Consider the following 27718-nt stretch of genomic DNA (forward strand, 5'->3'; position numbering starts at 1 on the left):
AGTATCAATTTTTCGGTGATCAGCTTTCTTCACAGTCCAACTCTCACATCCATACTTGACCACTGGAAAAACCATAGATGTGACTAGACAGACCTTTGTTGGCAAAGTAATGTCTCTGCTTTTGAATATGCTATCTAGGTTGGTCATGACTTTCCTTCCAAGGAGTAAGCGTCTTTTAATTTCATGGCTGCAGTCACCATCTGCAGTGATTTTGGAGGCCAAAAAATAAAGTCTGACACTGTTTCCACTGTTTCTCCATCTATTTCCCATGAAGTGATGGGACCAGATGCCATTATCTTAGTTTTCTGAATGTTGAGCTTGAAGCCAACTTTTTCACTCTCCTCTTTCACTTTTATCAAGAGGCCACTTTCTGCCATAAGAATGGTGTCATCTGCATATCTGAGGTTATTGATATTTCTTCTGGCAATCTTGATTCCAGCTTGTGCTTCATCCAGCCCAGCGTTTCTCATGATATACTCTGCATATAAGTTAAATAAGCAGGGTGACAATATACAGCCTTGACATACTCCTTTTCCTATTTGGAGCCAGTCTGTTGTTCCATGTCCAGTTCTAACTGTTGCTTCCTGACCTGCATGCAGGTTTCTCAAGAGGCAGGTCAGGTGGTCTGGTATTTCCATCTCTTTCAGAATTTTCCACAGTTTATTGTGATCCACATAGTCAAAGGCTTTGGCATACACAATAAAGCAGAAATAGATGTTTTTCTGGAACTCTCTTTGCTTTTTCAATGATCCAGCGGATGTTGGCCATTTGATCTCTGGTTCCTCTGCCGTTTCTAAGTTCAGTTTGAACATCTGGAAGTTCATGGTTCACGTATTGTTGAAGCCTGGCTTGGAGAATTTTGAGCATGACTTTACTAGCATGTACTGCTGTTGCTAAGTCGCTTCAGTCGTGTCCGACTCTGTGCAGCCCCATGGACTGTCAGGCAAGATTACTGGAGTGGGTTGCCGTTGCCTTCTTACTAGCAAGTGAGATGAGTGCAATTGTGCGGTAGTTTGAGCATTTTTTGGGATTGCCTTTCTTTGGGATTGGAATGAAAACTGACCTTTTCCAGTCTCGTGGCCACGGCTGAGTTTTCCAAATATGCTGGCATATTGAGGCAGCACTTTCACAACATCATCTTTCAGGATTTGAAATAACTCAACTGGAATTCCATCACCTCCACTAGCTTTGTTCGTAGTGATGTTTTCTAAGGCCCACTTGACTTCACATTCCAGGATGTCTGGCTCTAAGTGAGTGATCACACCACCATGATTATCTTGGTCATGAAGATCTTTTTTGTACAGTTCTTCTGTGTATTCTTGCCACCTCTTCTTAATATCTTCTACTTCTGTTAGGTTCATACCATTTCTGTCGTTTGTCAAGCCCATCTTTGCATGAAATGTTCCCTTGGTATCTCTAATTTTCTTGAAGAGATTTCATTAGTCAGGGCTATTTCACCGGATCCTCTAGATTATCATCACACACAAACACAATGAAGTTTACTGAATAGTTTGCTGAGGAGGAAGTGTAGGGCCTTTTACATGTTAGGCAGGACTTTCATGGCAGCTATTATTGTTAGTATTAAAAGCTGGCATCTTAGACAAGACGGAATGAGTAACTTTCTGTAAAAGGGTCAGATAGTAAATAATTTAGACTTTGTAGTCTATATGTTTTTTTGTTGCAACTGCTCACCTTTGCTTTTGTATGTGAAAGCTGCTATAGACACAACATAAAGATTGAATGTGGCTATGTCCAGTAGACTTCTTTACAAAACACGTGGTTGGCTGTAGTTTGCTGACCAATGTTGTTGATTCTTTGTAAAATACATCTCAATTTTGATTGGTGAAGAAAGAAACCTGTATGTCTGAAAGGCCTGGTGTACTGAGTTTATTTAAGGTTCATGGTAGTTTTAATCAGCTTCAGGTGGATAGAAGCAGGGTGATAGAACAAGGCATCCAAATTTGATATCTGCAAAAGTTATTTTAGGTGGAAAGTTTCCATTTATAACAATTTGTATTAAGAAAAAGCAAAACACTGAGAAGAGCAGGTCTTAGATTGATTGGGGTCACTGGGAGCCAAAATCATTTAAGGGGTTATAGCCCTAGACTCGGAGAAGGCAATGGCACCCCACTCCAGTACTCTTGCCTGGAAAATCCCATGGATGGAGGAGCCTGGTAGGCTCCAATCCATGGGGTCGCTAAAAGTTGGACACGACTAAGCGACTTCACTTTTACTTTTCACTGTCATGCATTGGAGAAGGAAATGGTAACCCACTCCAGTGTTCTTGCCTGGAAAATCCCAGGGACAGGGGAGCCTGGTGGGCTTCCGTCTATGGGGTCGCACAGAGTCGGACACGACTGAAGCGACTTAGCAGCAGCAGCAGCCCTAGACTATGTCTCCGTGTTTCACTGCCAAATCCACACACCATGTTAGAGGACCCAGCACATAACCCTCTAGGAAATACTTGTTTAGGACAGGGGAAACACCTTCCAGTTCACTTCCCACATGGATCTCTGACCTGTCCTCTATACTGCCTCCACTATGTAGTTCAGTTCAGTTGCTCAGTTGTGTCCGACTCTTTGTGACCCCATGAACTGAAGCACGCCAGGCCTCCCTGTCCATCACCAAATCCCAGAGTTTACCCAAACTCATGTCCATTAAGTCGATGATACCATCCATCCAACCATCTCATCCTCTGTCGTCCCCCTTCTCTTCCGCCTTCAATCTTTCCCAGCATCAGGGTCTTTTCAGATGAGTCAGTTCTTCCTATCAGGTGGCCAAAGTATTGGAGTTTCAGCTTCAACATCAGTCCTTCCAGTGAATATTCAGGACTGATTTCCTTTAGGATGGACTGGTTGGATCTCCTTGCTATCCAAGAGACTCTCAACAGTCTTCCCCAACACCACAGTTCAAAAGCATCAATTCTTTGGTGCTCAGCTTTCTTTATAGTCCAGCTGTAGAGTGACTCCCTTTTTGATGCCATCTTTTCTTATAGGAAAAGTCCCTAAAGAAATTTTTAATAAGTTATGTATTTCAGCTCTCAGTAAAAGCATATATTTGTAGATATTGTTTACACTGGTGTTAATGACTGTGGCTTATAGGATAATTGTATTGGGGGCACATGTATAACTCTGATGGCAGTGATGTATAGGGCTAGAGCTGCCTGTGATGCTTTCTTAAAACTCCTTAAGCTGGGCTGATACTTAGAGCTGGCTCATTATGTGGGTTTTATGTGTTGTAAAAGGTATGCATTAATATGTCACCATGGGTTAGAAGGAAGGTCTTTGAAGGAAGTCTTTGTGTGGGAGCACCTGAGAAATGAGAGCTAGACAAGTGTTAACCATCCACAAGATACCTTTGGTGATTTTGACTGACACTTTCTATCCAGCAGAACGAAGAACAGAATTCCAACCATGTCTCTCCTGCCCGGTGACTTTTTCCAGTCCACAGATCCTCCATCAGTATGTGCTCTGTGGTCACTCCCTTCAGATCTTCCCAGATTCATCTGCAAGCCACTTCCTACTAGAAGCTCCAAGCTCCTTGAATGACAAAGCAGAAGATGGAGAGAGAGAAGGCTCTGGCACTGTGTTTGGGAGGCTGCGGCTGAGTGGCACTTCAAGGGCATTTTTCAGCTCATCTCAACGTCAGCCAGTAGACCAGGGAGGCAATAACAGTGGAAAAATAGACCAGGGGATGATCTCTGATGAGGCAGATGCAGTATTGACAGAGACAAACATCTCGGAATCTGGAGCAGTCATATGTGAAAACTATAGACTAGGATTTAGCACAAAATCAAGCCTCTTTAGCCTCCAGAAGCATCATGTGTGCCCTGAATGTGGCAGAAACTTCTGCCAGAAGTCAGACCTCGTCAAACACCAGAGGACTCACACGGGAGAGAAGCCGTATAGTTGCAGAGAGTGTGGGCGAGGCTTTGGCCGCAAGTCCTCCCTCACCATACACCAGAGGAAGCACTCAGGGGAAAAGCCCTACCTGTGCAGGGAGTGTGGGCGACACTTCAGGTATACATCCTCCTTAACTAACCATAAGAGGATACACTCCGGGGAGAGACCCTTTGTATGTCAGCAGTGTGGGAGAGGCTTTCGCCAGAAGATCGCCCTCATCCTGCACCAGAGGACACACTTGGAAGAGAAGCCCTTTGTGTGTCCAGAGTGTGGAAGAGGCTTTTGCCAGAAGGCATCACTCCTTCAACACCATAGTTCGCATTCAGGTGAGAGGCCCTTCTCGTGCTTGGAGTGTGGGCGTGGCTTCAGGCAGCAGTCACTGCTCCTTAGTCACCAGGTCACACACTCAGGCGAGAAGCCTTATGTCTGTGCTGAGTGTGGGCACAGCTTTCGCCAGAAAGTCACCCTCATCAGACACCAGAGGACACACACAGGGGAGAAACCTTACCTGTGCTCCGAGTGTGGGCGTGGCTTTAGCCAGAAAGTCTCCCTTATGGGCCACCAGAGGACACACACAGGTGAGAAGCCTTATGTGTGCTCTGAGTGTGGGCGTGGCTTTGGTCAGAAGGTTACCCTCATCAGACACCAGAGGACACACACAGGGGAGAAGCCTTTTCTGTGTCCTGAGTGTGGACGTACCTTTGGCTTTAAGTCACTTCTCACCAGACACAAGAGGATACATTCAGGGGAGGAGGCTGATGTGTACAGAGTATGTGAGCAAAGACTTGGTCTGAAGATCCAACTTACCTCTGACCAGAGGACACACTCAGGAGAAAAGCCATGTGTGTGTGATGAGTGTGGACGCGGCTTTGGCTTCAAGTCTGCCCTCATCAGACACCAGCGGACACATTCAGGAGAGAAGCCATATGTGTGCAGGGAGTGTGGTCGTGGCTTTAGCCAGAAGTCTCACCTCCACAGGCATAGGAAAACCAAGTCTGGCCATCACCTCCTGCCACAGGAGCTGTTCTCTTGACATTTCCTTTCCTTCCCCATGAGTGTCTAGGTGGAAGAAATCACTAGGAAATGTTCCACTTCCCTTAAAATGGAGTTGAGAAAAAAAAGTTGCATTTTTTCAGTGATCATAAGATAGTTGATTTATGGTTTACTTCCTGCACTGGCAATGTGTTTTAATTTGCCAGGGCTGCCATAACAAAATACCACAGACTTGGTAGCTCAAAGAACAGAAGTTTATTTTCTCATAGTTCTGGAGACTTGAAGTCCAAGATCAATGTGTAGGCAGTTTGGCTTTTATCAAAGTCTTTCGCCTTGGCTTGCAGATGTTTGCATTCTTGCTGAGTCCTGAAATGGACATTTTTTGCCCTGTGTGTGCACTTTCCTTGTAACTCTTTCTCTTCTTTCTGAGGACACCAGCCATACTGGGTTAGGGCTTCACCCTATGACCTTGTAAAGGCCCTGTCATCAAATAAACTCATGACTTTATGTGTTATGTTATGACTTCAATATGTTAATTTGGGGGAACAATTCCGTCTTAACAACTCAGTCCTCTGGGCCTCCTATATTCACATTCTTCAAGTACAAAATACATTCACCCCAAATTAACAGCAGCAAAAGACTTAGCTCAATTCAACTTCATCTCTACATTCAAAATCTCACGTAAGTTTCATCTAAGTAGAGTGTGGATGAGACTAGAAGTGCATTTCATCCTTTCCAGCTGTGAACCAGACAAGTTATTTGCTTCCAAAATACAGTGATGGGACAGGCAGAGAATTCACATTCCCATTCTAAAAGTGGAAAGGATTGATTGGTCCCAAGCAAGTTTAAAACGTTACAAGGCAAATTCTATTAGTTTTTAAGGCATGAGAATGATCTCTGGTTGTATCTTCCGCCCTCTGGTCTGGCTGGTGTGGTAGAGGTGTATGTGGCCCACTGAAACCATGACCATACTGGCTCCCCAGACTTATAATGTCTGGGCCTATTTTGAAAATGGCAGACCTGCTGGTCTCTGTTTCACCTTTGGGGTCATTCTTTCCTCTTCTTGGTGGATAATGTAGTCAGATAGTTAGCTTTATTCTCCCGTCTTAGAATCCCAGAAGTCTAACAGCCTGCCTTCATTTTTTCCCATCTGTGTCACCTTTAGTTCTCCATCTGAGATGGCTGATTGCTTCCAAACTTAACTGTTTATTAAACCATGTCTAACTACACCATAGTATTCTTTACAGAACATGTTTCTCATTTTCTGCAACATAGATATCCATAGGCTGAGAATTTTCCAAATCTCCAAATTCTAGTTCTCAGAATTTTGTTTAACAGTTCCTTCATCTTTCTACTCTCACAGTTTACTGTAGCACTTTGCTTAGAAATCTCCTTAGCTAAAAATTTGTTGCTTATGTCACAATTTCTACTTTCCACAAAACACTGAAACACAGGCCAGGTTCTTTGCCGCTTTATAACAAGGATTGTCTTTCCTCCAATTTCCAGTAATATGTTCCTTATTTCTGGGACTGCACCAGAATCACTTTTAATGTCCATATTCCTACCAACAGTCTCTTTTAGACAATTAAGGCTTTTTGTAACAAGTACCTCAAACCTCTTCCAGCCTCTGCCCATCACCCAGTTCCAAAGCTATTCCTTATTTTCAGATATTACCCTCAGTACCAAAATTGTATTTGTTTGCTAAGACTGCCATTACAATACCAGAGGCTGGAATGACTAAGTGACAGAAATTTATTTTCTCAGTTATGGAGGCTGCAAGTCCATTAAGGTGTTGACAGGGTTGTTTTCTATTTAAGCCTCTCTCCTTGGCTTGCAGATGGCTGCCTTCTTGCTGTGTCATCATGAAGGTTTTCTTCTGTACATGTGCTGGAGAGAGAAAGTGAGCTCTGGTATCTCTTACTCTTATAAGGACACCAGCCCTATTGGATAAATACCTCATCCTATGCCACTGTTTAATCTTAATTACCTCCTTATAAGCCCTATGTCCAAATACTGGAGAGTTAGGGGTTCCCAGCCTGAGATGCTTGTACTGGCACTTCCTATCCTGAGACCCTTGTATGCACACTGACCGTGGCCAGTGAGGGCTGGGTATCAAGTCTTAGGCTTCAGAGGTCAGTCTCCAGGGAGAAGGCTGGGGTTGACTACCTTGAAGACAATCTGAGGGGGCTAGTATAGCACATTTGCAGCCCACTCCAGTGGGATTTCTCTTGCCTGGAAAATCCCATGGACGGAGGAGCCTGGTAGGCTGCAGTCCATGGGTCGCTAAGAGTCGGACACGACTGAGCGACTTCACTTTCATTCTTCACTTTCATGTATTGGGGAAGGAAATGGCAACCCACTCCAGTGTTCTTGCCTGGAGAATCCCAGGGATGGGGGAGCCTGGTGGACTGCCATCTCTGGGGTCCCACAGAGTCGGACATGACTGAAACGACTTAGCAGCAGCAGCAGGAAAAAGCTTGGCCCGCCAGAGAGGCAAAAGATCATTGTTGTTCAGTTTAGTTCAGTCACTCTGTCGTGCCTGACTCTTTGTGACCCCCATGGACTGCAGCACACCAGGCTTCCCTGTCCATCACCAACTCCCAGAACTTGCTCAAACTCATATCCATTCTGTCGGTGATGCCATCCAGCCATCTCATCTTCTGTTGTCCCCTTCTCCTCCTGCTTTCAATGTTTCCCAGCATCAGGGTCTATTCTAATGAGTCAGCTGTTCACATCAGGTAGCCAAAGTATTGGAGAAACATGCAACAGATGAAGGAGCATGGTAAAAGCCCACCAGACCAAACAGATGAAGAGTCTGTGGGTAGTCTACCCACAGGTAGAAGGCAGTCTACCTGAAAAAGAATTCAGAGTAATGATAGTGAAGATGATCCAAAGTCTTGGTATTAAAATGGAGACACAGTTATGGGTTGAAGAGATACAAGACATGTTTATCAAGGATTTAGAAGAAATAACAGACAATCAGCAATGAACAACAAAATGACTGAAATTAAAAGATACATTAGAGAGAACCAATAGCAGAATATAGCAGAAGAATGGTTAAGTGACCCGGAAGATAGAATGATGGAAATAATGGAAACAGAACAGAATAAAGAAAAAAGAATGAAAAAAAAATGACAGTCTCAGAGACCTCTGGGACAACATTAAGTACACCAATATTCAAATTATAGGGGTCCCAGAAAGAGAGAAAAAGGGTATGAGAAAATACTTGAGGAGATTCGAGTTGAAAATTTATCTCACATAAGAAAGGAAACAGCCAGCTTAAGTCCAGGAAACCCAGAGAGTCCTATAAAGGGTATACCCAAGGAGACACATGCCAAGATACATATTAATCAAACTAACAAAAATTAAATGCAAAAAAATGTTAAAAATCAACAAGGGAAAGAACAAATAGCATACAAGGGAATGCCTATAAGGTTAATAGCTGATATTTCAGCAGAAACTATTCAAGGCCAAAGGGGTGTACTTAGAGTGATGAAACGAAAATACCTACAAACAAGATTACCCAGCAAGGATTTCATTTGGATTTGATGGAGAAATCAAAAGCTTTACAGACAATCAAAAATTAAGAGAATTCAGCACCACACAACCAGCTTTACAACAAATGCTAGAGGAACTTCTGTAGATGGGACACATAATAGAAAAGACCTACAAAAACAAAAAACAATAAAGTAAATGCTAATAGGATCATACATATGAAGAATTACCTTAAACATAAATGGATTAAATGTTCCAACCAAAAGACACAGACTGGCTGAATGACTACAAAAACAAGACGCCTATATATGCTATCTACAAGAGACCCATTTCAGAGCTAGGGACCCATGCAGACTGAAAGTGAGGGACTGGAAAAAGACATTCCATGCCAACGGAAGTCAAAAAAAGAGGAGAGTAGCAATACTCAGATAAAACTGACTTTAAAATAAAGATCATTACAAAAGATAATGAAGGACACTACATGATGATCAAGGGATCAACAGAAGAAGAAGATATAACAATTATATACGCACAGGAGCACCTCAGATACTAGCAGTGGAATGCTAAAAGGGGAAATTGACAGTAACACAATCATAGTGGGGACTTTAACACCCTACTCACACTAATGGACAGATCATCCAGACAGAAAATTAATAAGGAAACACAAGCCTTAAATGACACACTGGTTCAGAGAACCTAATTGGTGTTTTCAGTATATTTCATCCAAAAACTGTAGAATACATCTTTTTCTCAAGTACACATTGAACATTTTCCAGGATAGATTACATCTTGGGTCACAAATCAAGCCTTGGTAAATTTAAGAAAATTGAAATTGTATCAAGCATTTTTGTCCGACCACAACAATATAAGATTAGATATCAATAATAGGGGGGAAAAGACTGTAAAAACACAAAACATATGGAGGCTAGACAATACACTTCTAAATAATCAAGTGGTCACTGAAGAAATCAAAGAGGAAGTTAAAAAATTACTGAGAAACAAATGACAGTGAAAACATTATAACTCAAAACCTAAGGGATGCAGTAAAAGCAGTGCTAAGAAGGAAGTTTAAGCAATAAAATCCTACCTCAGGAAATGAGAAAAATGTCAAATAGACAACCTAACTTTATGCCTAAAGCAACTAGAAAAAGAAGAGCAAAACCCCCACAAAGTTAGTATCAGGAAAGAAATCATAAATATCAGAGCAGAAATAAATGAAGAAATGAAGGAATTATTAACAAAGATCAATAAATCTAAAGACAGTTCTTTAAGATGATAAACAATATTGACAAACCATTAGCCAGACTCATCGAGGCAAAAAGGGAGAAGACAATAAAATTAGAAATTAAAAAGAAGTTACAACAGAAAAGGCAGAAATACAAAGGATGATAAGAGACTACTACAGGCAACTATATGCCAATAAAATAGACAACCTGGAAGAAATGGACAAATTCCCAGAACCACCTTCCTAGACTGAACCAGGAAGAAATGGAAAACATGAACAGACCAATCACAAGCACTGAGATTGAAACCGATCAAAAATCTTCCAGCAAACAAAAGTCCAGGGCCAGATGGCTTCACAGGCAAATTCCATCAAACATTTAGAGAAGAGATAACACCTATCCTGCTCAAACTGTTCCAGACAATTGCAGAGGGACAAACACTCCAAAACTCAGTCTGCGAGGCCAATATCACTCTGATTCCAAAACCAGGTAAAGATAAAGATATCACAAAAAAAGAAAATTACAGATCAGTTTCATCCATGATGAACATAGATGCAAAAATCCTCAACAAAATACTAGCGAACAGAAGCCAACAACACATTAAAAGGATCATTTACCATGATCAAATGGGGTTTATCCCAGGGATGTAAGGATACTTCAATATATGCAAATCAATCAATGTGATATACCATATTAACAAACTGGAAAAAACCAAAAACATATGATCATCTCTATAGATTCAGAGAAAGCACAAGACTATTATTCAATCTAATTTTGGAAGTCTTAGCCACAGCAATCAGAAATGAAAAAAAATAAAAGGCATTCAGATTAGAAAAGAAGTAAACTTCTCACTGTTTGCAGATATAGTTATACTATATGTAGAAAACCCTAAAGATGCCACCAGAAAATTACTAGAGCTGATTAATGAATTTAGTAAAGTCACAGGATACAAATTTAATACACAGAAATCCCTTGCAATCCTATACACTAACAATGAAAAATCAGAAAAAGAAATTAAGGAAACAATTTCACTTACCATTGCATCAAAAAGAATAAAATACCTCAGAATAAACCTACCTAAGGAGGCAAAAGACCTGTGTTCAGAAAACTATAAGATACTGATGAAAGAAATCAAAGATGACAAATAGGTGGAGAGATATACCATGTTCTTGGGTTAGAAGAATCAGTATTGTTAAAATGACTACACTATCCAAAGCAATCTACAAATACAAGTGCAATCTCTATCAAATTACCAATGGCATTTTTTTTTTAGCAGATTTAGAACAAAAATTTTATAATATATAGGGAAACACGAAAGAATCTAAATAGCCAAAGTAATCTTGAGAAAGAAAAATTGTGCTGAAAGAATCAGGCTTCCTGCCCTCAGATTATACTACCAAGCTGCAGTAATCAAAATTATTTTGTACTGGCACAAAAACAGAAATAAATCAATGCAACAAGATAGAAAACTCAGGTAAACCCACACACCTATGGTCACCTAATCAATGACAAAGGAGGCAAGCATATAAATGGGAAAAAACAAAAAGCAGTCTCTTTAATAACTGGTGCTAGGGAAACTGGACAGCTCCATGTAAAAGAATGAAATCAGAACATTCCCTAATACCATACACAAAAGTAAACTCAAAATGGATGAAAGATCTAAATTTAAGGCTGGATACTATGAAACTCTTAGAGGAAAATAGAGGCAGAACACTCTTTGATGTAAATCATAGCAAGATCTTTTTTTGACCCACCTTCTAGAGTAATGAAAATAAAAGCAAATGGGACTTAATTAAACTTAAAAGCCTTTATACAGCAAAGGAGACGGTAAACAAAATGAAAAGACAACTGTCAGAATGGGAGAAAATATTTGCAAATGAAGCAACCAACAAGGGACTAATCTCCAAAAGATAACAAATAACTCATGCTGCTCAATATAAAAAATACAACCCAATCAAAAAATGGGCAAAAGATCTAAAGAGATATTTCTCCAAAGATATACAGATGGTCTAAAAACACATACAAAGATGCTCAACATCACAAATTATTAGAGAAATTCTAACTAAAACTACAATGACATACCACCACATACCACCCAGAATTACCATTATTAAAATGTCTACAAATAGCAACTTCTGGAGGTGGTGTGGAGAAATGGGAACCCTCCTATAGTGTAGGTGGGAATGTAATTTAGTGCAGCCACTGTGGAAAACAGTATGCCTTAACAAAACAGAAAATACTTAATCCAAGGCCAGCAGATGGGAAAAAATAATAAATAATACAACATACATAAACAAAACAGAAAATAATAAAAGTCAATGAAAGCAAGAGTTGGTTCTGAGAAAATATCAACAGGTACCTCAAGATTGTGACACAAGAGACTCCTGAATTTCCCTCCTTCCATGGATGCACTGAATTTACAGCTACACACAGATCAGTTCCCTCTGAGAGAAGTTTAGAAATTGATTGAGTGACTCCTACACATTGGGCAACTGAGAAAATACCCACATGAAAATGTATAGTGGAGGGCAAGACACTGTAAACCCCACCCCAGAATAATGCCTTATAATCTTTCTGAAACCATCAACTCTCAGCCCCTTCCTGATCAGTAAAGTGGGCACATTTATAATGCCCCAGATTTTAAGCCTGTCACCTGAGGGACGGGCCCTCAAATCATCTAGCTCTGAGAACCAAAGGGCTTCCATTCAAAAGTCCCACAATGTTATAGCAAAGAAGCAATTGTTATTAGGTGCTTGAGCACTCCCTGTGGCTATTTCCTCAAATTTAGGGCAGAGGGAGCAGATTGCATTTGAGCTGAATCCTCCCCAGAGCCCCAAAGAGCCAGTGGGTACTTACCCTGCCCTCTTCCTCCATCTTGCTCCAACAATGAAACCAAATCTCCTGCATGTCCCTAAAAGGAACTTTCTACACGTTTATAATCCTGACTTTTAAAACTGCCACCTGAGGGATAGACTCCAAAATAACCTACCTCTGAAAGCCAGTGGAGCTTACATTCATGAATCCTATAGTACTGTAGCAAAGAAACAGTTTTTGAAAGGATGCTTAAAGACTCCCTGTAGTTTATACACCCAGGCCCAGCATGGAGGGAGAAAACAAAAATGCCCATCTCCCAGTTAGTCCCTGGAAGGAGTTTGTATATTTTTCTAGCTGCTGCTTGTGGTTTTGGCTTCTAGTCAGTCTGCATGTAGAAACTGACTGGGATCCTCCTGTAAGCCTGGTAAAGCTAGTGAGCTGTCTCCCCCAGCTCCAACAGTAAGACCAAGTGTTCATTTTCACTCCTGAAAGCTGGTCCACACATCTCACACCCCAATTTTCAACAACCACCGAAGGGACTAGCCCCCAAATCATGTAGCTCTGGGAGCTGACAAGGCTCATCATTCTTGAGTCCCTGGGACCACTAAAAACAAAGGCTATTTTATTTGGACACAAAAGCACTTGCAGCAACCATTTACCCTGGTTCAGCAAAAACTAAAGTGAAAGTGAAGTCACTCAGCCTTCTCCGACTCTTTGTGACCCCATGGACTGTAGCCTACCAGGCTCCTCAGTCGATGGAATTTTCCAGGCAAGAGTACTGGAGTGGGTTGCCATTTCCTTCTTAAAAACAAAGTCTATTTTATTTGGACACAAAAGCACTTGCAGCAACCATTTCCCCTGGTTCAGCAAAAAGTAAGTAAGCAAAAACGCCCAATTCCTGGATTCTTCTTGATAGAGGATAGACTGCACATATAATGTCCTGATTTTCCCAGTGTCTGCCTGATAATTGGGCTTCCAATTAACCTGCATCGGGGAGTTAAAGGGTCCAGGAGCCTAAACAGGCATAAGAATGTTTCCCACATCTTTGGGGACACTGATGAGTGTTGGCACACTCTCAACTATGGGAAGCCACTAAGGAAAAAGACAGGATTTGGTCATAAAACCTTTAGAGACAATCAGGAGCTCAGGCCAGGCTGATTATGGAGGTTCATCTCCTACACAAGGCCAATGTGTTAATACTGGGAAAAGTGGCTGTTTCATACAGAAACCAACACAGAAAATCAAGAAAAGTAAAGAAATGAGGATGTTTCAAACAAAATAACAAATCTCTAGGAACTCTCTTTAATGAAGCAGACGTAAGTGTTTTACCCAATAGAGAGTTCAAAATAATGGTAATAAAGATGCTTACTGAGGTCAGGAGAATAATGCATGAACAAGGTACGAATTTCAACAGAAAGAAAATGTTTTCAAAAAGTACGAAAAATAAATCACAGACATGAAAAACACAATAAATGAAGAACTCAACAGAGATGTTCATAAGTAGACCAGATTAAGTGGAAGAAAGAATCAGACAAGGCAGTGGAAATCATCCAATAAAAAGAGAGAAAAGAAAGAATGGAAGAAAGCAAAGATAACTTAAAGGTCACCGATTAGTGAACCAATGTAGGTATTCTAGGTCTTCAAGAAAGAAAAAGAGAGAAAAGGCAGAAAGCATATCAAAGAAATAGTGCCTGAAAATTTCCTTAATATGGAAGAAGAAAGAGATATCCAGATTAAGGAAGTCCAAAAAACTTCAAACAAGATTAATTCAAAGAGATCTACCCAGAGACACAGTATAATGAAATTATCAAATAGATGTGGAAACAGTGTCAGACTTTATTTTTGGGGGCTCCAAAATCACTGCAGATGCTGATTACAGCCGTGAAATTAAAAGACGCTTACTCCTTGGAAGGAAAGTTATGACCAACCTAGATAGCATATTAAAAAGCAGAGACATTACTTTGCCAACAAGGTCCATCTAGTCAAGGCTATGGTTTTTCCAGTGGTCATGTATGGATGTGAGAGTTGGACTGTGAAGAAAGCTGATTGCCAAAGAATTGATGCTTTTGAACTGTGGTGTTGGAGAAGACTCTTGAGAGTCCCTTGGACTGCAAGGAGATCCAACCAGTCCATTCTAAAGAAGATCAGTCCTGGGTTTTCATTGGAAGGACTGATGCTTAAGCTGAAACTCCAATACTTTGGCCACCTCATGTGAAGAGTTGACTGACGGGAAAAGACTCTGGTGCTGGGAGGGATTGAGGGCAGGAGGAGAAAGGGACGACAGAGAATGAGATGGCTGGATGGCATCACCAACTTGATGGACGTGAGTTTGAGTGAACTCCAGGAGTTGGTGATGGACAGGGAGGCCTGGAGTGCTGTTATGGGGTCGCAAAGAGTTGGACATGACTGAGTGACTGAACTGAACTGAACTGAAAGATAGAATCTTAAAAGCAACAAGAGAAAAGTGACTTTATACAAGGGAAACCTCATTAAGCCTATTAACAGATTTTTCAGCAGGAATGTTGCAGGCCGTTGGGAATGGGATGATTTAAAAAAAAAAACCTAAGAATACTCTACCCAGTAAACTTGTGCTTCAGAGTTGGAGAGACAGAATTTTCATAAACAAACAAAAGCTGAAAGAGCTTATATGAAAGTTGTTAAAGGGCATTCTTTATTCTGAAATGAAAGCATGTAAGTTAGGAATTTGAAAGCATATGAAAGTATAAAGCTCATGGGCAAATAATTAAATTCAGAATGATATTGTGATGGTTATGGTTAAATTTCTTAAAACTTGAAAGGTTAAAATACAAGAACAACTATAACTACAATACTTTGTTAATAAATACACAATATAAAAAGATGTAAATTGTGACATCAAAAGCATAAAATGAAGAGAGTGTAAAAATGTACATCTTTTTTACGTATTAATTTTCAAAATTAAGCTTATCATCTTAGCCTGTCATAAATATAAGATGTTGTATGTAAGCCTCATGATAACAAAGAATCAAAAACCTTTAGTAGATACCCAAAAGACAGGGACAAGAATCAAGGCATACCACAATAAAATCGTCGATTCAGAAAGGAAGACAGCAATGGAAGAGTAAAAGAATTACAAAAACCCAGAAGCAATTAAAATAATGGCATAAGCCCTTACCTATCAGTAATTCCTCTGTATGCAAATGGGTTAAATTCTTCCATTAAAAAATTTAGAGTTATTTTATGAATTAAAAAACAAGACCCAACTGTACAATGATAACAAGAGACTCACTTTAACTTTAATAACAGTAAAGGATGGAAAAAGATACATGATTATAATGAGAAATAAAAGAAAGCAGCGATAGCTATAATTAAATAGACTTGAAGTCAAACACTGTAACAAGAGACAAAGAAGGTCATTACATAATGATAAAGAATAAATTTACAAATTTTTACTCATCCAACATCAGAGTACCCTAAATATAGAAAGCAAATATTATTTCCTGACTTGAAGCAGGAAATAGGCAGTGATATAATACCGTGGGACTTCACTACCCAACTTTCAACAATGGACAGAACATCCCCCAAGAAAATCAATAAGGAAAAATTGGACTAAAACTACACATCAGATCAGATGAACCTAACAGACATATGCAGAACATTTCGTCCGATACCCCTGGAATACACATTCTTCTCAAGCATACATGGAATGCTAACCATGATAATGTGTTAGGTCACAAAAAAAGTCTTAACAAATTTAATATAATTGAAATTACTCTAACTTTCTTTTCCAACCACAATGATATGACAATCCATAACAGTAGGAAAGCCAGACATATCACAAATGTTTTTGTTGTTTAGTTGCTAAGTCATTTCCAACTCTTGTGACCCCATGAACTGTAGCCTGGCAGGCTCCTCTGTTCATGAAATTTCTTAGGCAATAATAACTGGAGTGGGTTGCCATTTCCTTCTCCAGGGGATATTCCTGACCCAGGAATCAAGTCCATGTCTCCTACATTATAGGTGGATTCTTTACTGCTGAACCACTAGAAAGCCCATCACAAATATACGGAGATTAAGAAAACATGTTCCTGAATGACAAAAGGGTTAAAAGAAAAATCAAAAGGAAATTGGAAAGATATTTTGAGACAAATAAAAATGAAATACAACATACTAAAACTTAAGTTCTAGAAAGCAAGTTTATAATGATGATAGTATACATTAAGAAAAAAGAAAACTCTCAAATAAGCAACCTAAGGACAACAACTAAGAACATCAAGGAACTAAACAATGAATTAAGCCGAATGTTATCAGAAAGAAGGAAATAAAAATCAAGGCAGCTGTAAATGAAAAAGGACTAAAAATACGAAGGGAAAGACTACTGAAGCTAAGAGCTGTGTTTTACAATTACGGTGTGTGTGTTGGCTTTTCAGACATAATTCTATTGCATATCAACAGACTGCAATATTGTATAAACATATCTTTAATATGCACTGGGGAACCCAAAAATTCATGTGGAGTGTTTTGTTGCAGTATTCACTTTATTTTTGTGGTCTGGAACCACACCTGTAATATCTCCAAGGTATGCCTGTACACAACGGAATATTATTCAACCTTTAAAACAGCAGTGCCCAATCTTTTTGGCACCAATTTTGTGGAAGACAGTTTTTTCACAGGCTGAGTGGGGGATGGTTTCAGGATGATTTAAACACATTACATTTACTATGCACTTTATTTCTATTATTACATTGTGATATATAATGAAATAATTATACAATTCACCATAATATAGAATCAGTGGGAACCCTGAGCTTGTTTTCCTGCAACTAGATGATCCTATCTGGGGGTGATGGGAGACAGAGACACCTGAAAGTGTGTTGCTTATGTCCAGTGTACTCCATGATCTTGTTTTGGTCGCTGTCACTGCAGAAAGCCCTGCGTCACAAAGATAGGATGTTGGAAATGGAAGCAGACTTTTCAGTGCTTTTGTGGCAATCTCAGTATATTCTGCCTTGACTTTAATCCAAAATGTATAGAGATTTGAAGTTGTCCCAAACATACATTTTCCCCTCTCTGGGTTGGCAGTTTATTTTTAAAAAGCACCCCAGTTATCTCATTGTCTTCCTTGTCCATTATTTTTCTTAACAGAACAAGTTACAAAAAATTGGGGAGGGGGTATAAATTATCTTTGCAGACTGACATACTTGCAGAGGACTCTTGAATAATGATGATGATTCAAAAGCTACTAGGTTTACTCTTGAATCAGGTGAAGAGCAAAGAACAACATAAGAAGGAATTTTGTTAACAGCTATCTTTTAATACAATATTGATTATGACAGTCCAGTGGTTACAATTACATTCATCATAAATCACTAAAATCACCTATTTGCTTATACACTGGAGATATCAGTGCAAGGAGTCATCTGAAGAGTGAAAACCAGAATTGGTAAGGCTCCTCTGGCAGTGTGATTCTGACACCAGTGGCTCCTGGCTCGGTCACCCTCACTTTGAGTCCTAGTCTTCTGTTTCCTCCAAGAGGGCAGAGCAGATCCCCAGCTTTTTCAGTTCTTCCACTAGCTCCCCGGTTCTGGTGCATCTACAGAAGAATGTCACCACCTCCCGCATGAACTTGCAGTTGAGGTACACTTGTGGAATGGTGAGCTGGTTGGAATTGTCTAATGCTTTGTGGGAGCTGGGGGTCGTCTAGCACATTGTAGGTTGTGGGATCTGCACCATGGCATTGCTGAAGTGGCACTGGGGCTGCTCTGGCATCCCCTTGAGAAAGACCACCACCTCGTCCTTCACCAATGTGTCCAGGTGCTCTGATGAGCTGCTGCCACCTAAGCTCATCACCTGCACACCTGGGGCCCTACAGGCCATCATCCACGCTGTGTACCCAGCGAAGCAGAGACTGCCTGGCTCAGGGATCCTCTCATCCCCACATGCTGGCCAGAGCCCTTAACTGCCCCAAACATACTTTTAAGGCTACTGTCATTTGTAATCTCAAGCAACTGATCCTCTTCTAGCATGGCCAAAATCAATTCAGCTGGTTTATTTACAAATGGACTGCAGATCCATTCCTTCCCAACTTGGGGATCATTTGTGGTTGGGAAATAATGCTCAAACCCTTTTGAAAGCTGAGATAGATGATCATGCACCATTTGGGAGAAAGAAGCCCTTGGCTCAATCTCTTTCAAAATCTCTGCTAATGTTTGAAACATGTTAAAAAAAAAAACCCGAAAAACAAAAACCAAATTTTCACCCCCATAACTGCTGTTGAACTTTGAATGCAGCCACTTTATCTGCTGACTTGAACAAGTTGTCATGCTCCCCTGAAGGGACAGATTGAGTTCATTGAGCAGGTTGAATATGTCACACAAGTGAGCAAGTTTTGTGGTCCATTCTGTGTCAGTGAAATATGCTGCCAGTGGTGACCATTTTTCTAAAAGAATTATTTGGAGAAGCTCTCATAACTCAAAAACTCTAGCCGGTGATATAACTTTAGAAAACCATCTCACATTTGTGTTTTAGAGAAGACATGTGTGCTCTGTGTCCGTCTCCTTACAGAGGTGTGTGATGTGAGTTAAGAGCCTGTATTTTAATATGGTTGATAATTTTAATCACATCCTGAAAAACACTGTTAATTTCAGGTGACGTTTTTCGGCTAGACAGTATTTCTTTATGCATGACGCAATGCTTAGGCTCACATTGAGAAGTGACCTTCTGACCGGAGTAGTGAAACCAAAAAGCCATCCAGTCACGGCAGCCACCCTGTCTGTGCCTGCATGCGTGAGTGCTTAGTCACTCAGTTGTGTCCAGCTCTTTGCAATCCCATGGGCCATAGCCTGCCAGGCTTCTCTATCCATGGGATTCCCAGGCAAGAATACTGGAGTTGGTTGCCATTTTCTACTCCATCTGTCTGTGCAAATACAGACACAAAATGACCAATTCAGTTTTCCTAATACATAATCAATCAAAGACTTGAATAGTTCTGCAGCTGTGGTGTTCATTTGCAACTAAAGGGCACATAACATATCCCCCTGCACATCCTCCTGAGAAACTACACAAAAACAAATGTTCTTGCCCAGCTGTCAACATCAGCCTACTTGTTAACCTGGGTTGTATACCACAGTGACTCATTGACCCTCTCTAACAACTGTACCTTACTATCCTCTGCTATTTCATCAATTCATCTAGTTATGGTGCTAGATGAAGAGGAATATGTGCCACATTTTGAACTGCATCCTCTCCTCAAACTTCATGACAAATGTCCTTAGCAGCAGACATGATCAACTCTTCACCAACAGTAAAGACCCTCATAACTTTAGCCACTAAGAATGATGCTCTCAGTGCAGACACATTTGATGAAGTGGTGGCCTTCAATAACTGCTTCTGTCCTTCATGCTCACATTTTGTTTTCTTTTGAAAAACTCCAAAGGCGTGTCTTTTAATGCAGAGTACTCAGTCTCCATTTGGCAAAGCAATTTTGAGGGTTTCATAGCTTTTTTGGATAGCCGGCCACTACATATTATACAAAGCAGGCTTGAAGAATGTGGACTGCCTGTTTTGCAATGAACCTGTAATTTAAGTAGGACTCTTGGTATTTTCTTTTAAATGTAGCTTTCTTTTTGTTGGCAGTCCTATTCTCTTCTGCCATCTCATCATTGGATCTTCCCCCTTCAAAGAAACTCCCCAGTAAATTTGTTTATTTCTCATTTTGGCTAGGGTTAGCTTCAGGGCTTAAAAAAACTGTGACTGAGACAAGTGTGCAGTGTGGGAAAGAGGCACGGATAGAAGTGGTAAATAAAATAATGGGTGGGATCCACATGAACTAAAATATGTGTCAGATTCTGACTTAAACCTGCCACCAGATGCAGCTGTATAACTGAAGTACATCAATTCATTTGCCACAGCTTAATTGCCGCTTGCTGCTCACTAATAGGGTTTTGGCATGAGTCTGCAAGCAATTGATTTAATATGGCCTCTGTGCAGTCAAAACTCTCTGCTAATGATAGGCTGTGTTTGTAGTTGCTCCCCAGCACTAGCATCACTGCCTCTGATCATCAGGTATTGGCTTCTCATAAGGAGCATGCAACGTAGATCCCTCACATGTGCAGTTCACAGTAGGGTTCTCGCTCCTATGGGAATCTAATGCCGCCACTGGTCTGACAGGAGGCAGAGCTCAGGCAGTAATGTGAACAATGAGGAGCAGCTATAAATACTGATAAAGTTTCTCTCACTCACCTGCCGCTCACCTCTCACTATGCAACTTGGTTCCTAACAGGCCACAGACTGTCTGGTTTGTGGCCTGGGAGTGGGAACCCCTGTTTTAAAAAGAAGAAAATCCTGCTATTTGTGACAGCTTGGATGAAACTGACAGAGATTATATTAAGTGAAATAAGCCAGATACAGAAAGACAAATACAAATACTGCATGATATCACTTTAATATGGAATACAAAACAGTCATAGAAGTGGGGTGCAGGATGGTAGTTGAGAGGAGACAGGGGATGGCAATATGGGCAGGTATTGATCAAGGAGCACAAAGTTTCAGGAAAAAATAGGTTCTGAAAATCTATTGTACAATGATATAGTAAACAATACTGTATGGTATACTTATAATTTTCTAAGACGGGATCGTAAGTGTTTGCACCAAAAATAAAGAAAATGGTGATTATATGAGATCAGTTGGCTTGATTGTGACGATTATTTTTAAAATGTATGTTTACATCAAAACATCAAGTTGTGTGTCTTAAATATATATTTTTATTTGTCGATTATACCTCACTAAAGATAGGAAGAAAGAAGAAATGAGGTACTGATTTATACTGTAATATGCATGAACACTGAAAATTATGCTGTGAAAGAAGTCAGACATAAATGGTCACATACTATGTGATTACATTTATCGATATATGAAATATCCAAATAGATGTATCTGCACAGACAGAAAACAGATTGGTGATTGCCCAGATGTTAGGTGAAAGAAGGAACAGAGTGTAACTGCTCCATGAGCAGGTTTCCTCTAAGGTAATAAAAGTGGTTTTGAACTAGAAAAAAGTAAGGATTACACCACACTGTGAATGTACTTGAAGCCATTTAACAAGTTGAAATGGTTGATTTATCTCAGTCAAAAAGTAAACCCTCTCCTCAAGTTACTTTTAGTTAGTTTACTGTGTCAGTGCAAGTTTTGCTATGAATTATATCTTTAACGGAACAAACAGCCTCCTTTCACTCCAAATAGAAGGTGGCAGAGCAGGAGGATGTGGAGTTTGCCTCTCCTCACAACTGCAGCATTAATGCATCACAGCAGTTCTCACAGAGCATCTATTAGGCACTGGAGTGGGGGACCTCAAACACCTAAGGGAGTGGGAGGGATCCCTGCACAGCCAGGCAGGATGTGGGGTAAAAGAGCGGAAAGAAAAGTGGAGGCAAGACGGGATCGGTGCCCGAGCGGTGCTGGGGAGGAAGAGAGGCTCCCACACCTGGAGGGGCCTTCTCACAGCAAAGGGGTCAGCAGGGAGTGAGAGGGACTCTGGCGGAGTTGTGGGGATCAGAGCGGAACTTGGAAAGTGGCTCCCCCCGACTGCTCAGGCCCCAGTGAGACTGCTAGGGTCCTGGGCCTGAGCCTCTTCTGGCCCTGAGTGAGAAAACTCACTCAGAGACCAAGGACCTGGCCAGCACTCCTATCCCAGGGGCTTTATAACCACCATGAGTGGTCTTGGAGGGGTCACACTGAATGCCTACCACTTGCTCAATATTGTATTTGATTTTACAGAGAAATAAGAGTCACATTAACATCCCTATTGCAGAAGGTATTCTTGTGATTTTGATAGTGAGCTTGCACTTAAAGAGCATTTTTAAAGTAAATCTTCCCAAATGTGATTATGAAAATGTGAATGTTTTTGGTCTTGTACATTCAATAATATGAAACTACAATGACTTAAGTAGTATGATTAAGGTAGGAAAAAATATTTCCTTTCTCCCTAAAAATGTGTCAGATAATTTGGGTTATAAAAACCTGGAATCATAAAGGCTGATGGTAAAAAACATGGATTGGGATAGCTCTAATTAGGTACTTTCTAGAATATTTTTCTTTCTTCTTTCTGAAGTATTTTAAGCTACAGAGAAGCTTGTTAACTATAATAGGGCTCATTGAAGGCAGATTATTCAGAAATGAGCAGGGCCCTGCCTGCCCTCAAGTGCACGTGTAGGAGAGATGTTCTCAGTTCAAGCCAGGCTCTCTGTGCCCTGAAATCTGGCTAAAGCTGCACAGTGCTATGAAGACAACTTATCAGGAGAGGATTGTGTACAGGAAAGCAACAGCGCATGGCTCTTAGGGACGATCACATTTCAGAAGCCAGGTAGTCTGGATTTGGCCTGGTCCCCAGTCCTGAGCAAGTTTGGAAACATCACAGAGTCTCTCAAATAATATGTTGTTTAAAAGTCTTTAAATTCTTATTTTATGTTTATTTTTAATTGGAGGATAATTGCTTTACAATATTATGTTGGCTTCTGTTATACAGAGTGAAATAAGTCAAAAAGCAAAACAATTTTCATATATTAGCACATATATATGGAATATATAACATAGAAAAATTGTACTGACGAACCTATTTGAGGGGCTGGAATAGAGATGAGACATGGAGAATAGACTTTGGACACAGTGGGGTAAGGAGAGGGTGGGACATTTTGGGAGAGTAGTATTGACATATTTACACTACCATGTGTAAAATAGTCAGTGGGAAGTTGCTCTGTAGGCACAGGGAGCTCAACCTGGTGCTCTGTGAAGCCTTTAAATTCTATACCAGCTCTGTAATTCTTTATTTACATTGTTGAATCAGTTTGCCACAATTTATTGTGTGACCTTTTGAAATCCTCATTAGGTTTCAGCAGCTTTGAACTTTTCACTTACCTTGACAGCAGAGCTCTACAAAGTTGTCTAATTAATGAAAAAGTCCATATAGAATGATAGCAGGTATCTTAAGAGACTGCCTATCTTAATGTTATTCATTGATTACTAAATTTATCTACCTGTGGTTAACCTTGTCAATGGTTAGCAAATATTATTTAGCAGAAAACATTCAGAAAACTAAGATCATGGCATCTGGTCCCGTCACTTCATGGGAAATAGATGGGGAAACAGTGGAAACAGTGTCAGACTTTATTTTTTTGGGCTCCAAAATCACTGCAGATGCTGATTGCAGCCATGAAATTAAAAGACGCTTGCTGCTTGGAAGGAAAGTTATGACCAACCTAGACAGCATATTAAAAAGCAGAGACATTGCTTTGCCAACCAAGGTCCGTCTAGTCAAGGCTATGGTTTTTCCCATGGTCATGTATGGATATGAGAGTTGGACTGTGAAGAAAGCTGATCGCCGTAGAATTGATACTTTTGAACTGTGGTGCTGGAGAAGACTCTTGAGAGTCCCTTGGACTGCAAGGAGATCCAACCAGTCCATTCTAAAGGAGATCAGTCCTGGGTGTTCATTGGAAGGACTGATGCTGAAGCTGAAACTCCAATACTTGGCCACCTCATGCGAAGAGTTGACTCACTGGAAAAGACTCTGATGCTTGGAGGGATTGGGGGCAGGAGGAGAAGGGGATGACAGAGGATGAGATGGCTGGATGGCATCACCGATTCGATGGACGTGAGTTTGAGTGAACTCTGGGAGTTGGTGATGGACAGGGAGGCCTGGCGTGCTGTGGTTCATGGGGTCGCAAAGTGTCAGACACAACTGAGCAACTGAACTGAACTGAACTGAATGTTTCTAATATAGTGCTTCAAAAATTACATTAAATTTCTGCCTTAGACCTTAAATTTATACCTTAAGGTATAATTTATACCTTAAATTAAGGTATAGTCTCCTGGTATAATTATTTTAAAATATTTATTTATTTGGCTTCATTGGGTCTTAGTTGTGGCACGCACACAAGATCCCTGTTACGTCGTGCAGGACCTTTCACTGTGGTGCACAGACTCTCTAGCAGTGGTACCAGGGCTCAGTAGTTGTGGCACACGGGTTTAATTGCTCCTCACATGTGCGATTTCAGATATTCAATCAGGTGTTGACCCCAAGTCCCTGCATTCCAAGGTAAATTCTTAACCACTAGACCACCATGGAAGTCCCCTGACATACTTTTTTTTCTGTTATTATTAAACTGGAGCAGGGCCTCATGTCCTCCACCTGCATTTTTTTTCTGTAAAAACAAAACAAACTTGAACTAAATAATAAGTTTAATCAGAGAAGTAAGAAAATGCAGAAACAAAGAGAAGTAATCCCAAAAAAAAAAAAAAAAGGACAAAATAACTATAGTTTAGTCAGTAAGCCAAGTCAAGTACTTTTAGTTTCTTCTCAAGGGCCATAGATAACATTCTGAGCCATATCCTGTGAGCTGTCTTATAAATACTGAAACCACTGCCAGGTAGAAGAAATCAGCTACATGATGACCAGACTGTAGCAATTACATAAGCTGCCACATTTCCGAGAATTGGCCTGAAGGGAAATGGGAACAAACTGATGCTGTAACTGAAGATTAACTGCACTTAAAACAGTCAAGATGACTCTGGTCGGACAACCACATGACAAATTTGAAGATGACTGTCAGAGCTGGCTGTCCTGTTTCTGCTTGTAGTCCCCTGCCTCTGTCTATGAAAGCTGTTGTCTACCGCTTGTCTGTGGGTGGGGGTGCCAGCCTTCAGACAGTAGTCCATCTTCTCCTACCCCTCTCCCCCCACCACCACCCTGGTTGCTGGCATCCAAAATAGAGCAAACTTTCCTTTACACTCATGTTGCATCTTTATTGGCTTTTGAGTGGCAAGCAGCTGGACCCCACTTTCAGTTACATTATGTTACCAATGATAAAATGACTGCCTCAAAGTTGAAGTAGTCTTGAATGGTTGAGCACTCTCAAAAAAAAACAAAAACAAAAAACCACACTTCTATATAGATTTCTTTTTCTTATTCGAGCACATTATTTTTTAATGATTTGTTTTGGAATAATTGTAGACAGACAGGAAGTTGCAAAATTAGGACAGAAAGGCCCCAAGTAATCTTCATCTAGTTCTCCTAATTGGTTACATTTTATGTAACAATAAGACACTATCAAAGCTAGGAAACTGATACTGAGACAATGTATGGGTGTGTTTTATAACATGTGTATTTAATAATATGTGTAGCCACCACCATGGCTTCCCTGGAGGCTCAGTGATAAAGGATCCATCTGCCAGTGTAGTATATGTGGGTTTGATCCCTGGGTCAAAGAGATTCCCTGTAGTAGGAAATGGCATCCCACTTCAGTATTCTTGCCTGGGAAATCTCATGGACGAAGGAACCTGGTGGGCTGCAATCCATGGTGTTGCCAAGAGTCGGGCATGACTGAGCACTTGATAAAGTCAACAAATAGAGAAACTCAATGAGGAACTGCAAATTATAAAAAAAGGAAACAAATATAAATTCTGGAATTCAAAACTACAGTAATTGAAATGGAAAATTGACTAGGGGTTCAATGGTGCATTTGAGATGGTAGAATAAAGACTTGGGGTTCAACAGTGCATTTGAGATGGTAGAATAAAGAATCCATAAATTTGAAGATGGATTAATAGAAATCAATGTAAAAAACAAAGAGAAAAGACTGAGGAAAAATGAGCTATGGGACCCATTAAGCACAGTAGCAAACACGGAAACAATCTCAAAACACAGAGAAAGAGGAAGAAGAAAAAATACGTATAGACATGCCTAAAGTCTTACCAAATCTGATGGAAAACATTAATCTACAGACTCAGTGTTTACCTCCAGTAAAATGAAAGCAAAAAGATACATCTAAGACACTTCCTGGTCAAAGTGTGGGAAAACCAAGGTAAACCCTTGGAGAAAAACTGTTCTCCATATACAAGAGAACCACAGTAAAATTAAACACTGACAGTCAGAAAAAGTAGAGGGAAGGCTGTGTGATGAAATATTCAAAGAGCTGAAAGAAAAATATTGTCAACCTGCGATTGCATGTCTAGAAAATCAACCCTTCAAAAAATAAAAATATTCCCAGATAAAAAAAGAGTTGGAGAATTTGAAGCTAGCAGTCCTACTTATAAATACTACTGAAGAAAGCTTTTTGAACTGAAAAAAAAAGAAGGTTGATTCTTAGATTTGAAAATGCTGGACTAGGCTTCCCTGATCCAGTGCATGGGATACAGATTTGATCCCTGCTCCAGGAATATCCCACATACCATGGATCAACTAAGCCCATGTGCCCCAACCTATTAACCCTGTTCTCTAGAGCCCAGGAATCACAGTTAGTGAGCCCACACACTGAAACTGAAACCGCAGTGCCCTGGAGCCTGTGCTCCACCACAAGAGAAGCCAGTACAACGAGAAGCCTGTGCAATGCAACTAGAGAGTAGCCCCTACATGCTGCACCTAGAGAAAAGCCCACGCAGGAACAAAGACTCAGCACAGACAAAAGTGAATAAATAAGCAAAGAAAATGATTAGAAACGAGAAAGTGATAGCTTGATTTGTTAAAGGTTATGTGTATATCAGTAGAGAATGTTCCAAAATTTTTTGTGGACTTTATTGATTTTAGAAATAAGGATGTTGGAAACGTATGAAAAATTTATTTGAAAGCTTAACTATTTTAATTTGTTTTATACTTCAAAGCTTTGTAGATTTCAAGAATTTTTTTTGTTTAATTTTTAAGTTCCTGTGGCCGAATATAGTGAACATTAACTGAAATTTTTAAAAAAATTAATGTTTTCAAAATTCACATGGCTTAAAAAGTATGATTAGATCCATACCAGAAATAGATACCAGAAGTAGAAGATATTAAGAAGAGGTGGCAAGAATACACGGAAGAACTATACAAAAAAGATCTTTATGACTCAGATAACCACAATGGTGTGATCACTCACCTGGAACCAGACATCCTGGGATGCAAAGTCAAGTGGGCCTTAGGAAGCATCACTATGAACAAAGTTAGCGGAGAGGATGGAATTCCAGTTGAGCTATTTCAAATCCTGAAAGATGATGCTGTGGAAGTGCTGCACTCAATATGCCAGCATATTTGGAAAACTCAGCAGTGGCCACAGGACTGGAAAAGGTCAATTTTCATTCCAATCCCAAGGAAAGGCAATGCCAAAGAATGTTCAAACTACCGCACAATTGCACTCATCTCACACACTAGCAAAGTAATGCTCAAAATTCTCCAAGCCAGGCTTCAACAGTACACGAGCTGTAAACTTCCAGATATTCAAGCTGGATTCAGGAAAGGCAAAGGAACCAGAGATCAAATTGCCAACATCTGTTGCATCATAGAAAAAA

The 27718-nt window shown here is 40.3% G+C and overlaps 1 protein-coding gene across 2 annotated transcripts in view; it reads left to right on the forward strand.

The window, feature by feature from the left end:
* Positions 1–5409, forward strand: part of ZNF169 (zinc finger protein 169) — a 59468-nt gene extending 54059 nt beyond the window's left edge. Inside the window, exon 5 of one of the 2 annotated variants that reach the window (XM_088838155.1) lies at positions 3389–5409. In XM_088838155.1, the coding sequence (XP_088694281.1) occupies positions 3389–4935 (1547 nt within the window). In that variant the 3' untranslated portion in view covers positions 4936–5409. The remainder of the gene's footprint in view (positions 1–3388) is intronic. The other variant, XM_088838156.1, reaches the window with a different exon arrangement.
* The last annotated feature ends 22309 nt before the right edge of the window (positions 5410–27718 follow it).

Source organism: Moschus berezovskii, chromosome 7 (assembly GCF_049115385.1).
Source record: "Moschus berezovskii isolate FMDL1 chromosome 7, NW_MosBer_1.0, whole genome shotgun sequence".
In the NCBI taxonomy this organism is placed as follows: domain Eukaryota; kingdom Metazoa; phylum Chordata; class Mammalia; order Artiodactyla; family Moschidae; genus Moschus; species Moschus berezovskii.